The 17,365-nt window shown below is 45.1% G+C and overlaps 1 protein-coding gene across 2 annotated transcripts in view; it reads right to left on the bottom strand.

Moving 5' to 3' along the window:
- LMOD1 (leiomodin 1) overlaps window positions 1-12,940 on the bottom strand; it is a 28,480-nt gene extending 15,540 nt beyond the window's left edge. Inside the window, exon 1 of one of the 2 annotated variants that reach the window (XM_068269351.1) lies at window positions 12,650-12,940. In XM_068269351.1, coding sequence (XP_068125452.1) covers window positions 12,650-12,778 — 129 coding nt within the window. In that variant the 5' untranslated portion in view covers window positions 12,779-12,940. Of the gene's footprint in view, window positions 1-8,236; window positions 8,730-12,649 lie in introns of those variants that run through there. The other variant, XM_068269350.1, reaches the window with a different exon arrangement.
- Window positions 12,941-17,365: the final 4,425 nt, after the last annotated feature.

Below are 17,365 nucleotides of genomic sequence, written 5' to 3'. Positions count from 1 at the left end.
GCCCCACAGGCAATCCCCCCCTTCTGCGGCAGCGGGCCGTGCAGAGACACACTCACCAGACTCCCATGCTCCAGCGCCGACGTCACTCTTCTATCCCCGCCTCCGATCCATCTGTTGTTAGAGCAGGGCTACAAGAAAATGGCCGTCGATTGTCCGCATTTGTGGACATCGGCGCCCATGTTCTTGTAGTCCTGCTCTAAATAGACGGAGAGGACGCAGGGAGACAGCGGGGCGGCAAGGGGCGACAGGGAGCATGCGACCTTGATAGCATGGCGCCCTCAGCGACCGCACAGGTCGCTCATAGCAAAGGCCAGCCCTGGGTGCCGGTGTCCATGTGGTAACAAATAGGGGTGTAGCAATAGTCACAACAATTGCTTTGGAACCCAAGGAAATGGGACTTGCCTAAACTCTGTGATTTTTATACATAATCTCCCACTGTAGAGGTGAGATCGACTTATATGCGAGTTACCTGCTCTGTTTATGTCTCCTATGACCTTGGTTTCACTTTCAGGTCACTTCTGCAGGTCTCTTACTTTCAGATTTGATCCTATCTTCCCACCTAAAGACAGCCTGACACTCTCCCTGCTTGCAGGGCTGGCTAACCTGTAGAGGTCCCTGCAGAACTTAATTGCCACTAATTTCTAATCTCTGTCCACATCTTTTCAGCCCCAGAGATATACAGCTGTGTAAGCTTGCCACCTTCTCTGCTTTTATTTTGAGAAATACCCAGAAGGCAACCACTTGGAAGGTATAAAGGGCTAAAACAGACCAAAAAGCCCTCTATCAAAAGGCAAAGCTAAATGTAATTTTACTTTCTTAAAACTATTATTATTTCGTGTTTATATAGCGCCAACATCTTCCGCAGCGCTTTACAGAGTATATAGTCTTGCCACTTAATTGTTTGTCAAAGGGGCTCACACTCTAATCCCTACCACAGTCGTATGTCTATGTGTGTATCATGTAGTGTATGTATCATAGTCTAGGGCAATTTTAGGGAGAAGCCAATTAACTTATATGTATGTTTTGGGGATGTGGGAGGAAACTGGAGTGCCACACAGACACAGGAAGAACATACAACCCCATGCAGATAGTGCCCTGGCTGGGATTCAAACTGAAAAACAGACAGTATCCTACATAATAAAACCCCTGTGTCTCTGCGTCCTGTCTCTGTTCTCTCTCTGTGTGTGTGTGTGTGTGTGTGTCTGTCTGTCTGTCTGTCTGTCTGTCTGTCTGTCTGTCTGTGTGTGTGTGTGTGTATGTGTGTGTGTCTGTCTCTGCGTCCTGTCTGTGTGTGTGTGTGTGTGTGTGTGTGTGTGTGTGTGTGTGTGTGTCTCTGCGTCCTGTCTCTGTGTGTGTGTGTGTGTGTGTGTGTGTGTTTGTGTGTCCCTGCTTCCAGACTTGACAGTTTGCTGTCTGTGAACCTCATTGCATTGTGGGAAATAACAGCTTTTTCCAACTGCCAAGCAAGCCTCCTCCCTGTGTGCATATACTTCGGACAGTGGTGGGGGACAGGTGAGCGGGACGCGTCGGTATGTGTGTTACTGGAGCTTAGCGGCCGTGGTCTAGCGCCCATTTTTTAACTGGCGGGCTTTTTTTACTAGTCTGCAATAATTCAGCTTCATCATTGAAGTGATGCATCATGGGAAACCTCAACTTCTCACTTAAACCTGAACTATTGCAAATACCACATCTTCCTGCCTGCTTCCTCCCCTTCTCCCTCCCATTTGACAGAGGCTGATGCACTCCATTTGTGACCAACAATGTCAAGCAAGGTAACCCATCCACTGCAACTGCAACAGAAACTGCCTCAAGGTTAAATTTCCATTGCCAAAGCATCAACAGCAAGGTACACCCTCCATTGCCAAGGCACCTGCAGCAAAGTAACTTTTCTATTGCCAGAGCACTGCAGCAAGGTAACCCAGATCACTGTATCAATGATTGGCATGAGTTAACACATGACCTTTCTTGTATATCAATAGAGTTGGCCTGAGACAAATGTAATATGCACACACTTATTGCTAGAACCTCCAGATCCAGTATACAATCATCTGATGAAAAAGGTGGACTAGAAGGTCAGCATGTGTTGTCTTGAAAAACTAAATTTAAGCTGTATGAATGGATACCATGTTTTCCTTTTTTTGTGTATGAACTACTCCAGGGTCCTATGGAAATATTCCACTACATGAATAAGAAAATGACCGCAAAAGCCCAACATGTTTCACCTCCAACTGGTGGCTTCGTTAGAAGTGATTATTCATTCATAAGCAACAAAAAGTAGGTAAAAAAAACACTATCGATACGATTTTGAGTATTATCTTGCTTGCTGGTGGTTTAACCACTTGAGGACTGCGGTGTTAAACCCCCCAAAAGACCAGGCCATTTTTCACAAAAAGGGCCACTGCAGCTTTAACCTCCCTGGCGGTACGCAGATGCAGTGGATGCGTCCGCGGGAGGGATAGGAATTTTTTTTTAATAAAAAATGTTTTCTATTTGTTAGCTAGCACTAAGCTAGCTAACTATGTGCGGCAAGTCCCCTGGCACCTCTCTGACCCCCCCGATCGCCGCCGGCAATATTTACCTGTCCGCGATCCCACGAGAGCCGCAGCTTCACCAATGAGCGTCACTGTTACTATGGAGACGATCGGACATGGCGTCATCAATCACCATCGCGGGATCCCTGGAGGGTACGTATACCCGGGGGGATTGATGGGGACCGGAGGGACTTGCCACACATAGTTAGCTAGCAAAGTGCTAGCTTAACAATATAAAACAGTTTTTATTTTAAAAAATCCTCCCGGGGCCATGTGATCCCCTACGACGGCTAGACTGACACTGTGTCGGGCATACCGCCAGGGAGGTTAAGGCCTTGCTGCAGGGCTGCACAACATAGCACACAAGTGACCCCACCCCCTTTTTCTCCCCACCAACAGAGCTCACTGTTGGTGGGGTCTGATCGCTCCCCCAATGTTTTTTTTTAAAATAAATATTTATCTTTTTTATTTTTAAATAAAACTGTGTAATTTTATTTTGTCAGTGGCCCCTCCCTCCCCCTGCCAGCCTATCACTGTGATCGGCTGTCATAGGCTTCAGCCTATGCAAGCGGATCACCCCTGAACCTCTGGAGGGGACAGCCGTGTCATACGGCTGTCCCCAGTAAAACGCTGCCTTAGATCGCAGCGCTGTACAGCCTAATTAGATGGCGGTTTCGCCGTCTAACAGTCTTCAAGTGGCGATCACTGCTGGAAGACTGAAGGTGGAGCGGAGCTCTGCCTTCCAAGTGGAGATGCGCGCGCATCGGCTCCTGCTAGCCACATTGAAAGCCATTCAAGCCAATCGGCGTGGCGCGGTCCTGGGGAGGCCACCGCATTCACGCCAATTGATGTGGAGTGGTCGGCAAGTAGTTAAAAGGCATTTTATTAACAGGTGTGAACATATGACCCAGGAGAAAGCACGAAGGGGTGGGTAAAGAGTCGCCCAGGTATAGATAAAACTAGGTTAAAAACACTAAAAACGAATGAGGTGGATTACCTTAATTATGACAGTATCGTGAGGCAAAAGGTTTATTTAGCACAGGCTGTGCTAAATTACCCCTTTGTGCTGTATATACCCCCCACCCCACCAAGGTTGGAGGGGTTCTCCCTGGCCTAACTTGGTTGACACGAATGTGAGAGCCAGATCTTTTTCACCAAAGAGAGTGGCTGCATCCAATTCCACCTGGACCCACTGAGTGGAGTTGGGTTTATTGTCTCCACCTGCTTCCAGTAGTTGGTTGCCCCTATTGCAACCCACTTTTGTGAAAAGTAGAGTTGTCTCGAACCTCCGATTTTAGGTTCGCGAACCTTGAACCTTGAACGCAAACTTCTGCAAAAGTTCGCAAACTGGCGAACTTCACGAACTGCCATAGACTTCAATGGGCAGTCGAACTTTCAAAAGTACAAACACTAATTGTGGCCACAAAAGTGATGGAAAAGATGTTTCAAGGAGTGTAACACCTGGAGGGGGGCATGGCGGAGTGGGATACACAAAAAGTCCCGGGGAAAAAATCCGGATTTGACGCACAGCAGGGTTTAAGGGCAGAAATCACATTGCATTGCTATATTGGAGACCTAAAGAGCTTTAAAACATCTTGCATGTGTATACATCAATCAGGTAGTGTAATTAGTGTACTGCTTCACACCGACACACCAAACTCACTGTATAAAGCACCGCACACAGCTGTTTGTGTAGTGACGGCCCTGCTGGACTAGTGCGCACCATGGCAAGAGTGCAGGCAATGGCAGTTTTCAAGCCCATATGGTCGGGCTGAGGTAGCTCAATGATAGAACAACAGTGTCAAGCTGATCAAATTTGGTCTGTCCACAATGAAGCAACAACCTTATTATCTTGGGTCAGGTGTGGCCCCCAACACACTCATATAGCCGGTCATTGCTTCATTGTGATACTCAAGCCCCTTCACCGCAGCAAGGTAACGATCACGAAGGGGAATTGACACATTTGCATGCCTTTTGTTTTGTTGTTGCAGCTGCAGTGCAGTCAGAAAAATTAGGTAGGCATGTACACGCACCAGAAAAATTATTATAACGGCCGCTGTTAGCCTTTTTTAGGCCTTAAAAATTCAGGAATCCACCTGGAGTCTTGGACCCTGTTGGTGGTGGCGGAGAAGGCAGTCAAGCGGCCTGCAGGCAGAGATGCTGTGTGGGGACCGACTTAGTCTTGGGGCAGGCAGTCACACGGCGTGCAGGCAGAGATGCTGTGTGTGGGGACTGACTTAGTCATCGGGCATGCCTGACCGTGCTTTGCAGACCAGGCATCCGTGGTCAGATGGACCCTTGACCCAATGCTGTGTGCCAGAGATGACACCACTTGCCTTTCAACATCACTGTACAGTTTGGGTATCGCCATTTTTGAGAAATAATTGCGGCCTGGTATCTTCCATGGCAGTGTGTGGCTTTGCTTTTGTGTGCTGCTTTCCTTCAGGTGGTCATCCCATTGCAGTTTGTGCTTTTTCATCATGTACCTTCATAAGGCAGTTGTCCCTACGCGGGTCTTGGTCTTTCCACGGCTCAATTTTCGGTGGCAGAGAGTACAGATGGCATCGCTCTCATCTGAGGCAGACACACAAAAAATGTCCACACCGCTGAGCCCTGGGATGATGGCACTTTGGTGATAACACAACGAAGGAAAGAGGCGCCCTGATATGATAAAAGCATCCAAAAGAGGCTTAAAAACGATAAGTATTATAAAGTAGCTTACCTCAATGACGAAATAATTAAGAGGCTCCCTATGCTCAACTGATTTATTTCATTTGGCACTGCTGTTGGCCTGATGAGGCGGGCTGAGACCAGCGAAATGCGTTGCCTGTGCTAATAAAAATCTTTTGTATTAATTACAGAGATTTCATCATTGAGGTAAGCTACCTCATAATACTTATCGTTTTTAAGCTGCTTTTAGATGCTTTTATCATATCATATCAGGCCACCTCTTTCCTTTGTTGTGCTAAGTATACCCCCGTACATAATCTGTTGGAGGGGTGGAGACAGACCACTAGTGGACTTCTCCACAGTGGACTCTGTCCCCTGTTTTCTTCTAAGAGAGCGACCAGCCGTCGGGTTCTGGCAAGGACCACCCCGAGTGGAGTCATACAGGGGGGTTAGTTAAGGTTAGGCAAGGTAGAGGAGTTGGTTAAGGTTAGGCATGGGAGGGCAATTTAGGTTAGGCATGCAGCCAGGGGGAGTGGTTAAAGTAAGGCATGGGGGGTTGGGTTAGAGGAGGGTTTTGTGTGAAAATAGGTTTAGGTTTAATTGCAGTAAAATATCAACATTATTTACCAATATTTTACTATTGTAATTTGCACTGCAAAATAGAATATCAGTAATTTTACCAATAATACTCCTCTATTGCTAGAGCACATGCATCAAGGTAGGCCTACCATTGCCAGAACACCAGCACAAATCTAAGGAATATCTATTGAAAATGAAGTACCTCCTGATCGACGTTTAATCGTTTTATTGAATGAGCATTAATCAGTTAAATCCATGCTTTATCTGCTCGAGTGAGGGGACCACAGTCGAGAGCTTCATAGCTTTGTACCATATTGAGCTGCACAAAGCTAATAGCAGCAGCTGTGCGATAAATATTACAGCAGGTAACAGCTAGAATCTGATCCAATACCAAATATTATAAGGTGGTAAGCACTTTTTGAATAGTCTGTTTTGTTGCTGAGGAAGTAATCTGATGGTATGGGAAATCCCAGTGGGATTACGTAATCTGACTTCAGTGTACTTAGTTAAAGGGATCCTAAACCCTACGGAAAAAAATGAGTTTCACTTACTTGGGGCTCTTACCAGCCCCCAGCAGCCATCCTGTGCCCTCGACATCACTCCTGGACCAGATCCCCCGCAGCCAGCTAGTTTTGTTTTCTGGCGACTCAGGAGTCGGCGGGCAGTCACGCATATCATTACACGCATTACCGCGGTAACAGGACACTATAGCGGGTGTCAACACGTATCTTTGTACGCGTTGACACCTGCTATGGCGTCCTGTTACTGCAAAAATGAGTCGGCAAAAACAAAACTTTGAGTGACAAGTGTCCTTGTCACTCAAATCACTTCTCTGCTCACCACCACCATAGCTAGTTTGAGCAGCTCCACCTGCTGGAGCCTCTCTATGCAGCATGCACTTGGTTTTCAGACCACATGCTGATTGGTCTGTCCCCAGTCCCATAACTCCTGGCACATGAAAGCATGCCACTGCCTTATTCTCCCTGTGTAAAAGGGTAGACAAAAGGTGCAGCTGTTGTGATAAATAACTTGTTTACCACATGATACAGTATATACCTGCCTTATCTAGTGAATCTAGACAGCGGTGCATTGCATGCCTACAGAAAAGTTAGGTAAAGGAACCCACCCCCAATTACTACTCAAATCATCTTACACTGGCAGTGGGCCCTGCACTAGCAAACTTTATTATAGCACTGCTTGCTAAATGCATGATCACCTGAACAATCCCTCAGTCTGCTGCTGGCAGATATGAGTCTCATGCCTCAATGGTCATACAGACATTAGGCTGTAATAAGAGTTTTCTGTGATAACCGTACACACTCAGGTCAGCCAAGGTGCAAGTCTTGTCTTATGTAAAGGGCAGGGGAAGGGAGGTGAAATATGGCAATGAGCCAGATTCAGTGCAACCAAATTGATTTCTGTTCACCTGACTTATGTTGAGAGTAGACTATTTCAGATGCCATTCACAAACGATCATTAGGCCAGGTTCACATTGACATAAAAAGGCGGAAGGTTTAGTGGACGATAACGAAACAGATGAGAACGGATCCAATGTTAACCAATGGATCTGTTCACAATGTTCCATTCGAACTGATCCGTTCATCACGTTCTGCTGAAAAAAAATGCAAGCTTGGGTCTACTGCAATTATTGCGGACCGACAGATGCATCGCATTGACAGCGGGGTAACAGAACAGAGGGTCACAGATGGAAAACTGCCACGGATCAGTTTTTACACGGATCCGTTTTCCATTTATGGCAGTGTGAACTGGGCCTTAAACTGAGAAGGATATAGATTTTTCCTTTTCAAATAATACTACTGTAGATGCCTGACTCTCCTGCTGATCCTGTGTCTCTAATACTTTCAGCCACAGCCCCTCAACAAGCATGCAGATCAGCTGCTCTGACTGAAGTCAGACTGGATTACCTGCATGCTTGTTTCAGGTGTGTGATTCAGCCAGTACTGCAGCCAAAGACAGAGATCAGCAGGACTGTCAAGCAAATGGTATTGTTTAAGAGGAAACATCCATTTCCCTCTCAGTTTAGGTTCCCTTTAGACAATAGTCTGATGTTACCTCAACCTACCATTATTCAACTTATGTGTTGAGTTACATTGTGTTCTTTTTCATACATATTCATACATTGTATTGGCTGATGGAAAGGTTTGCCGTAGTAGGCTCCCAACACTCAGCCTCTTTCTCAGACATTAATGGACATTTAAATTACCCAACACGTTCAGACAGCACACAATTGGCCAACACAGTTACTCAGTTAATGTTAAGGTTTGTTCCTTTGTTTGTTTTTAGTTAGTTAAGTTATTTAGACTGGATTAAGCTGTATAGAGCTCTTGAATTTTTACTTCTTCAAATTCTAAAAGTGTCTCTAGAAATATTAAGTAGTTAGTATGGTGCATAAGACGATTATAATGGAGATCGGCGCTGTGTAGAGGGTCCCTTACCTGCGCTGCTGCCTTTGCTAGCCTCTCCCTCTCTGCCTCTCGCTGGCTGGATGCCCTCTCTGTCTGGTCCCTCCGGAGCCCCGCAGACAAGCCTGCGTCCGGGTCCCCAGCATCCAGCTCCTTCTGCAGCTGATCCATCTCCTCCGGGGACAGGGTGGACAGGAGGTTATCGATGTCCGGGTCTTCACTGACCTGACGCCGGTACTTTGCCACCCTGGACATGATGCCAGACTGCTGGGTGTCGCTAGAAGCTGCTGCTGGGGTGACGGTGTCTGTGCTACAGAAAAAGCCGAGGTGATCTGCAGGGGAGAGGCTGGCTGCTGTGAACACTGGCGGGACAATATTGAAGAGTTTGGCAAGTTTCTTCAAAAACTTATAAAATGATACAGTATCTCTGTGAATTAGGCAATGGAGTTCTCTAATATTATCGAACAGTTGAGTAGTCCTAAACCGCTGGAAACAGGGGCTAGCTAGCCGCAGGTGTGTGATCAGGCATCAGTAAGGGGATATTGTGATGTTACATTATCATCCAGTGCCTCGTACACCCACCCACTCTCCTCTATGGCTTACCCCCTCCCCTCCAGAGGGCTCAGATTCAAGACATTCTTGTGAATGTTCCACTCATGCCCAAATTTAGAGAGAGGATACATTGCTTTTTATGGAAATCACTGACAGCTGGGAGTCAGAAAACTGCAACATGTGACTAAAGCAGGGATTTCTGTGTAGGAATAGGAAAGTTAATGCTGATTATGGTACACAATGCTATAGGTACAATACACTTTTTGTGAAGCCTAACTTTCCTACCAGCCCATGATATCTTTCATAGCCTCACACACGGGCTTATTCCCTATTTTCTCTCTGTTATACAAGGCAAGCAATGTGTTGTATGTGTTTATTCAACTAAATGCTGGAGAAATACAGTGTTTTGGGTCTCCTGAGTACACTACCCTCTATGTTCTCTATGATAACATGTGCCCAAGTCTCTGATTAATTGTGAAATCCTTATTTGGTCAAGTAAAAAGTCACTGTTTACACTTTGCTTCGCTCTGGAAGTATGTTGCTGCAGCAGTTATTACTACACATCCCAAGAATGTCACTGTATGACTTCAGATGACTGCATAAGAAAACTCATCCCAATATCACCCGCAAGTGGAGCAAGCCAGACAGGGCCCGGTGTTAGAAGTGGAAAAGATCCAGAAACTTTTTTTGTCAGAGTAAAAATTGCTTTAGGTGGTACCTTTAACCACTCATCATGTAACACAGAAAGTACAACTTCACCACACACACACACACACACACAAGAGAGTAAGAACTTCACCTCCAAATCCAATGGTGCCCACCAACTGTACAAAATGCCAAGTCAGTGATGGCTAACCTTGGCACTCCAGCTGTAGTGGAACTACAAGTTCCATGAGGCATTGCAATACTCTGACAGCTCTAAGCATAACTCAGGGAGGCAGAGGCATGATGGGATTTGTAGTTTTGTCACAGGTGGAGTGCCAAGGTTAGCCATCACTGACCTAGGTGATCAGATAAATGTGATTAAATGTCATAATACACCGATTATTTCACCATCAGCGAACCAATCTCTACTTCCTATCCATCATAACTGGTTATAAAAAAAATGTTTTTCTGATAGACTAAATTTTCATTGAACAATCAACTTTAGACTCAATCACAATCAATTTGGGACATCAAGTTTAATTTTCTGCCAATCTGATGATATTTATCTGATCTCTTGGGCGATTCTTCCCTGAAAATTGTACCGTTAGTGGATACCTTTACGAGGGACATTTTGAACATGATACCGGCCTCAGACAAAAGAAGAACAAATTCGGACAGCCACCCCCATTGGGCCATATACCCTGTAATCTAGAGAGAAACACAAGTCAGGCGTACTCCCGCCTATCCTAACTCCTAACACCATTGCACACAACAACTAGGTGTACTACAAAATAGCCAGGGAGCTAGAGAATATACTCCAAACAAACAACAGACTCAAAGCGATTTTCCCATGACAACCAGTCCTTGCATATAAACAGCCAACGAACCTGAGAAATCTCATCAGGAGCTCCCTTCTCCCACCAGAAAGGAAACGGAACATTTCCTTGTAAACAGAAAATGTGCAAAAGTTGCCAACACCTACAATGTTTAGGGTCCCTACTGGTACCGCTTAGCCCATTGGCCTTACTAATGTGAAATGTGTACACTTATGCATTATCTTTTTTTATTATTATTTATTGTACTTATAAAGCGCCAACATATTACGCAGCAATGTTCAGTGCATGAAAGGTTCAGACTATGTTTTGATTTCTGGGAAACAAAGTCGAGGCAAAGAAAAAGAGTAAGTAGGGACTGCCTGATAGTGGCAGACACCGCTGTCGAATGCCCACTACTGGTCAGCCTGCTTCAGGCCTCCCAATCTACCTTGGCACACAGTAAAATCTAATCACATGGATACTTACATTTTGGATGAAGTCGGAGTCGAGTCAACAGCAATACAGGTACAGAGTCTTTTGGCAAAAATCCATGTATTTGGAAGTCCCAGCTGAAATAGCTACCTCCACAGCACTTCAGAAGATAACTGTCCATTGGAAATTGGGAGATTAAGGGCAGGTTCCGCAGTTTCTCTTTTTACATTCCTACCTTGGGGGTGGGATTAAGAGTCCTGCCCCTGCCTCAGCTAATCTTTCCCTGCCAATCCAAGGGGCAAAGTTGGTCATGAATGTATTATTATTTCATATTTCAGGCATTGTTCATCACCCACATATAATCATAGCATAGCCAAAATACTGACAGGAAACTTCAAATCAGGGAGGGAACTGAGATCTGAGTATAAGGCTACGTTCACACTAGCTCATTGTGGTGCTTTGCATTTGGACAATATAATTACATGGCTAATGTGACACAATTATATTGTAATGGTACATTCATACCATCGAGTTAGCAGTGCGGTGCGATGGATTCATTGGAATAACGCAAGACACATTTGCAGTTGAAGTTTCTTTGACTGTATGATTCACTATCACTATATGTGTTGCACTGTAATTTTTTGATATAACCCAGAATTATTTACCATCTCATTGACCATATCTAGTTGTACAAAAAAAAAAAAAAAAAAGTGGGATCAGCGCATCACCAGGCCGCCTCTACCTAACAAATTGCAAATTGTTAGTGAAACTAACATCCTCCAAGTGGTAGACAGGTCATGTGTATGCTCATTGTGTATTTGAATCCCATGAGTGGGGTGTGCACTTTTTTGCAGGTAAGCACTCATCTGTTTTTAAGTAGCGCTGTTCATTTCTTTGCCATATCTAGTTGTAGGTGACAGTGGGTTCAACATTTTCTGCTTTGAATTATACGTGTAATGAAAAAAGTGCCCCAAATGAGTACTTACCTTAAGAGAATGAAGCCTCTGGATAATCTAGAGGCTTCTCCCTGTCCTCTTCCACTGGGCCGTTCCAGCATTGGGACCTCCAGCACAGTAGCACAGACTCATTTGGGCTCGGTGTATTCCGCAGAAGCCTGAGCGGATCCGTTCTACTGTGTAAGTGCAGTGCTGACACACTTGTTCACATATGGGAGCTCAGCCATGAAGTTCCAGGGGGTCCCGGCATCCAGCAGGAGTCTGGAGAAGGACTTGGGAAGCCTCTCCTGAGGTAAGTTTCTAACTTTTTAAATCCCAAAAGTCACAGGTTTGATTTAACTTATGGCTAACACAGTGCAATACTCTACTATTGTTCAATATAATCACACATGTGCCTCATGTGCAATATACCGCTACTCATGTGGGGCGCCAATGCGGAAATACGTCATACACAGGAGGGGACACTCGGGGGTTAGTGTGACAGGTAAGGTATAAATGCAAGGGCACCAGGGTGCACATGAAACATTTGAGTGGACAGCAGTCAGGGTTTTTTTGTCATGTTCATGGTTTGTGATTATCGCACGCTGTTTCCACCACGCACCCAATAAAACACATCTGCCCGAGATTTCCCAGCATGTGTGATTGATACATTCAACCAATTACAGCCCAATATTGGTCAAAATGCTCTTGGCAGAACCGATTTTCATTTCATTCTATGATGAATATCTAATCAGATGGTCACTTGGCCGCCAAGTCATCAGATGTATGGCCACCTTTACACTATGAGAGCTCACATCTAAGCATAATGATTTTAGGTGAATATGGTATTGGTTTATCTAGTATCTCAGATATTATTTCAGTGGTCTTTTTCCATAAGGCTTTCACCCCCATCACAGTCCCAAAGTCAACATTTAGCATGTAACATTTCAGGCATTATGGCTCCTGATTCCTATTAACCTCCCTGGTGGTAACCCCGAGCTCAGCTTGGGGTAAGAAAAATATGTCAGGAGTGGTAACCCCAAGCTTAGCTCGGGGTAGCTAAATACCTGCGCTCTGCAGCTCTTCTGAGTTCCATGCACGATCGGTGCTGTGCAGTGGGACTCCAGGCTTCTCCTCCTGGCCACGGGAATCCCCATGTCCTCTGCTCTTCTTCCGGGACCCTGGCGGCCAATCATAGCGGCGGAGCTACGTTACGCGTACGGCATGATGTCCTCGGGTGCAGTGGAAAAATTTAAAGTGGACCTGATATCTTGCAGTGCACAGGACAGAAGGTAAACAGAAAGAAATGCAGCCTGTATGTAGAGAGTTTAGCCTGTTTAATTCCCCCTCTGGACCTGATCACTTACACAGGACAGAAGGAAAACATAAAAATGCAGCCTGTATGTATTTAGAGAGTTTGGCCTGTCCAATTCACGGATTTGGACCTCGATCTCTTGCACAAGACAGAATGAAAACAAGGAAAAGCAACCTGTATGCATGTAGAGAGTTTAGCCTGTCTAATTCCCCCTCATTTGTCTCTAATCACAAGTTGTAATTTGGTCTCTCTTCTGTGTCACATGACTTCTATGGGAGATAAGCTAATTTGAACGCACAGGATGTTAACAATATAGCCATTTGGTTCCCAACTGCTTCTGAGCTAAGTGCTTCTGCTGATCTGCCTTACTGTTACTGATTTTCACCTGGATTTTGACTACTCTGTGCCTGCCGCCTGGACCAACCTCTGCTGGGATTTTGACTACTCTCTGCCTGCCACCTGTACTGACCTCTCCCAGGATTTTGACTACTCTCTGCCTGCCGCCTGCACCGACCTCTGCCTGAATTTTGACTATTCTCTGCCGACCACCTGTACCAACCTCTGCTGGAATTTTGACTACTCTCTGCCTACCGCCTGCACCTATCTCTGCCTGAATTTTGACTATTCTCTGCCTGCCGCCTAATACTGACAGCAAAGGGAAAAAAGTCAGAAAGGAATCATGCTTCTACTGCCCAGATTTGTGATGTCACCCTCTGTGCCATTCCCTGTTTCAAAATATACCACACGTGGGAGGTGTATTAGGTATATATCTACATACTGTATAGTCTGGTGCCTTGTTTGTACAGTTTCACTATTTTTTTAAGTTTATTTATAAATGTAATTATTTAAACAATTTTGTGTTCTAGTCTTTTATTATAAACAGGATGTCTACAACACCTTTATTCTGACATATTTTGGTCAGTTATGATGACTTAAAGAGACTCTGTAACAAATTGTTTATCTTTATTTCTTCTATGCTATAAGTTCCTATGCCTTTTCTAATGTGGTCTGGCTTACTGCAGCTTTTCCTAATTGCACAGTAGCTGTGTTATCTCTGTTATATGATCTAATCTTCTCTCTATAGTCGGCACAGTCAGGCTGAGGCAGTCAGACTGGAATGTGCAGGGCTGCTTGTGATTAGCTAGAAGCTGTACACACCCCCTGCAGGCTCTGTGTGACTAACACACTCTGCTTAGCTGAGCCTATTAGAAGCTGGTTAGTTTGTTTGTAAACACTGCCTAAAACTGGCAATTACAAGCCAGGTTTGCAGCAGAGAATGGCAGAAACAGCACAGAGGGGACCAGGAGCACATAATGAATAGAATGGTATGCTTTTTATTGTAAGAATTTCAGAGTACAGATTCTCTTTAAGAATTGGAGGCCTAAAATTCTTGAAAAAAATGTACCGCTTTTAGACCCATAAATTCAGACAGAAACAACTGCCAGGTAGGTTAATTTAGCTATCCATGCAGGTATGATACAGTATAGGCATGTTGCTTCTTTATATTAAACTGAATTAGGTTGCCTTTAGCAGAGCAAGAAGCCAGAGTGTTTCTATTGCCTCTTTCCATTCTTTGTCATCAGTACCTGGGATATTATAATTCCATTTAGCCTTTAATTGTTTGATGTTTGGCTTTGATTGTGCAATGATCATGAATGACTACGATACTGTAACCATTCCCCTCACTCCTTATGTTCTTATCATTGTTGTAATGGGGTGCTTGGATATTGAATCTCTGTTTCCCTACACTGAGCTTAAAGCCTCGTACATATGTATGAGGCATGGTGCCTTGCGGGCGAGCCGATGGCAGATGGTGGTACCCAATCCCTTGGGCAACATTGCAGGCCGAGGCTGTATAGACACGTCACTAGCTTATAGGCCTGTGCGGGAAGGGCAGGGGTGTGGAGTGACACGGAAGTGACATCATGAGTGGGATGGGTGGGGTATGTCGGGAGATCAATGCTCTTGGGTGTCGCTCAGTCAAAGCAGCCTAGAGCTCGATACATGATGGATTCTCAGGAGAGGTCGTCGTTATCGGCCACCTCAGCCGTGTTTCATCTAATGTGTGTACAGAACTTTAAGACTGTCTAATCTGGAGCTATTGATAATATCATTAGGAGTTTACATTTCTCTTTGACATCTCAAATATCAGTAGTTGATCATTTTCTATTATTTGGAATAACTTGTTAACTCTTGTCCCAGTCCAATTCCTCCACTCCCTGAAAGGAAGCTAAGTATGGTATTTAATATTATTCCACTGGTGTGGTGTTTAGCAAGAGGACACAGTTTGTGGTCTTATTTCTGGACTTTAACTATCAATAGTTGCAATAATCTTCCCAATTAAATGTGTTCCGGGGGAATGAGACAAATAAATAGACAAAGAAATAAGGCAATAAGACAAAAAAGTGAGTTTAATTTACCTGCGGCCTCTACTGGCCCCCCGCAGATGTCCTGTGCCCACACCAGGACAGAACGATCCCCGGTCCCCCGCCGCAGCTCGCTTTGGTATTTGTGGCTTTAATGTCACAAGCCACTGCGCCTGCTCGGCCCAGGCCATGCGCATCCTCGCTCCCGCTGACGTCACTGGGAGCTTCCTGCACAGGCAGGAAGCTTACATGCGCAGGAAGCTCCCGGTGACGTCAGCAGGAGCGAGGACACCCCTAGCAAGGCGCAGTGGATTGCAACATGTAAGTCGCAAATACTGGAAATGGGAAGGGGGGGGGGGTGTAGAAGACCCAGTTACGTTAAACACAGCTGTAGTGAGAGGTATATGGAGGCTGCCGTATTTATTTCCTTTTAAGTAATACCAGTTGCCTGGCAGCCCTAGTCTATTAGGCTACAGTAGTGTCTGAATCACACCAGAATTAAGCATGCAGCTAATCTTGTCAGATATGATAATAATGTCAGAAACATCTGATCTATATGCTTGTTCAGGGTCTATGGTTTAAAGTATTAGAGGCAGAGGATTAGCAGGATAGCCAGGTATCTGGTAATGCTTAAAAGGCAATACATACAGCAGCCTCCATATACATCTCACTTCAGTTGTCCTTTAAGCTAGACTCAAACACAGGGCTGTCCCCACTATGAGGCCGACTGAAACATGTTCATCAGGCGGCATCCTGTAGGGGGTGTCATCAGCTCTACACTGTGACTGAGCTGATCGTCCTCAGTCTATTCCCTCTTCTGCCGCTGTAGCCATGATATACGGGAAAAAGCAGTTGCAGCAGGAGGGAAGTACCTCTAAGTATTCTCTTTCCTGACCAGCATTAGAAGCTTGTCAAGTGCTGCTAGCAATGGGTGCTGTGTGTCCCAGAGTGAGAAGGATGGCAAGCCAGGAATCAAGATGGCTGCGAGAGGAGAAAGGCTGTAGAGGCAGGCCCACAAGTTCAGAGAAGAATCCGACTCCAGAGAGGTACTGAGCAGCTGGGCTGTGAAGCTGTAACAGACCAGTGTCCCTGTTTCGGAGGGACAGTCCCTCTTTGGGAACCCTGTCCCCCTGTTCCTCATTTGACCCCCTTTCAGGACTGATGCACATATCTATGTAAATATGTGTATTTTTCTACTGAAAAAATGTTTTTAACTGACTCTAAATGTTATTTCCATCCTTTAAATTGATCTATTTCTTATTTTCATGTGCTCATATTAAGGAATATGAACTAGGATAGAAAGGACCAATGTGGTTTGAATTATAAACCAACATATGTTTCTCATGAAATTTTTGTGGTATGCATGACTAGGGGTGTGCCAGGGGCGTGATTAGGTGTGTGGCTGGGATGTGGCTTAAGTGTCCATTTTTCTCATCTCAAAAAGTTGGGAGGTATGAGCGAGGTGAAGTGGTCATCATTGGTAAAAAGAAGCTTGTTGTGCTGTGTGAGGAGTCTGACAGTGAGTGAGGAGGGGGAAGGCAGGAGAGCAGCAGTGTTTCATTTGACTTGCACAGCAGAAGGGAGGAAGTGGCACTGATTTCCTGACTAGGGAGGAATGGAGGATGAGCAGTCTGTCACAGACTCATAGCCAGCCAGTGTGCTATTGTGTTGAGCTGCATAATGTCATGTCATGTCAAAGGATCAAGATTAAGTGTAAGGAAGTTAAGACAATAATCTAGTCGGGTAGTGATGCCTGGCATACATATAGAATGTTTAGTTTCAGTGTGACATGCAGGCTTAGTAGGTCATACTTAGTAGGTCATACTTTTTCTGTTTTACATTGTTGGTATTGTTACTGAATACCATGCTTAGTAGGTCATACTTTTTCTCCATTTAACTCCCTGCCAACAGTGCTTAAACATACTTAAAGGGAACCTTAACTGAGAGGGATATGGATGTTTCCTTTTAAACAATACCAGTTGCCTAGCAGCCCTGCTGACCTATGGCTGCAGCAGTGGCTGAATCACACACCTGAAACAAGCATGCAGGTAATCCAGTCTGACTTCAGTCAGAGCAGCTGATCTGCATGCTTGTTGAGGGGC

Source organism: Hyperolius riggenbachi, chromosome 2 (assembly GCF_040937935.1).
Source record: "Hyperolius riggenbachi isolate aHypRig1 chromosome 2, aHypRig1.pri, whole genome shotgun sequence".
Classification (NCBI taxonomy): Eukaryota; Metazoa; Chordata; class Amphibia; order Anura; family Hyperoliidae; genus Hyperolius; species Hyperolius riggenbachi.
This window is presented reverse-complemented; position numbering and strand designations above follow the sequence as displayed.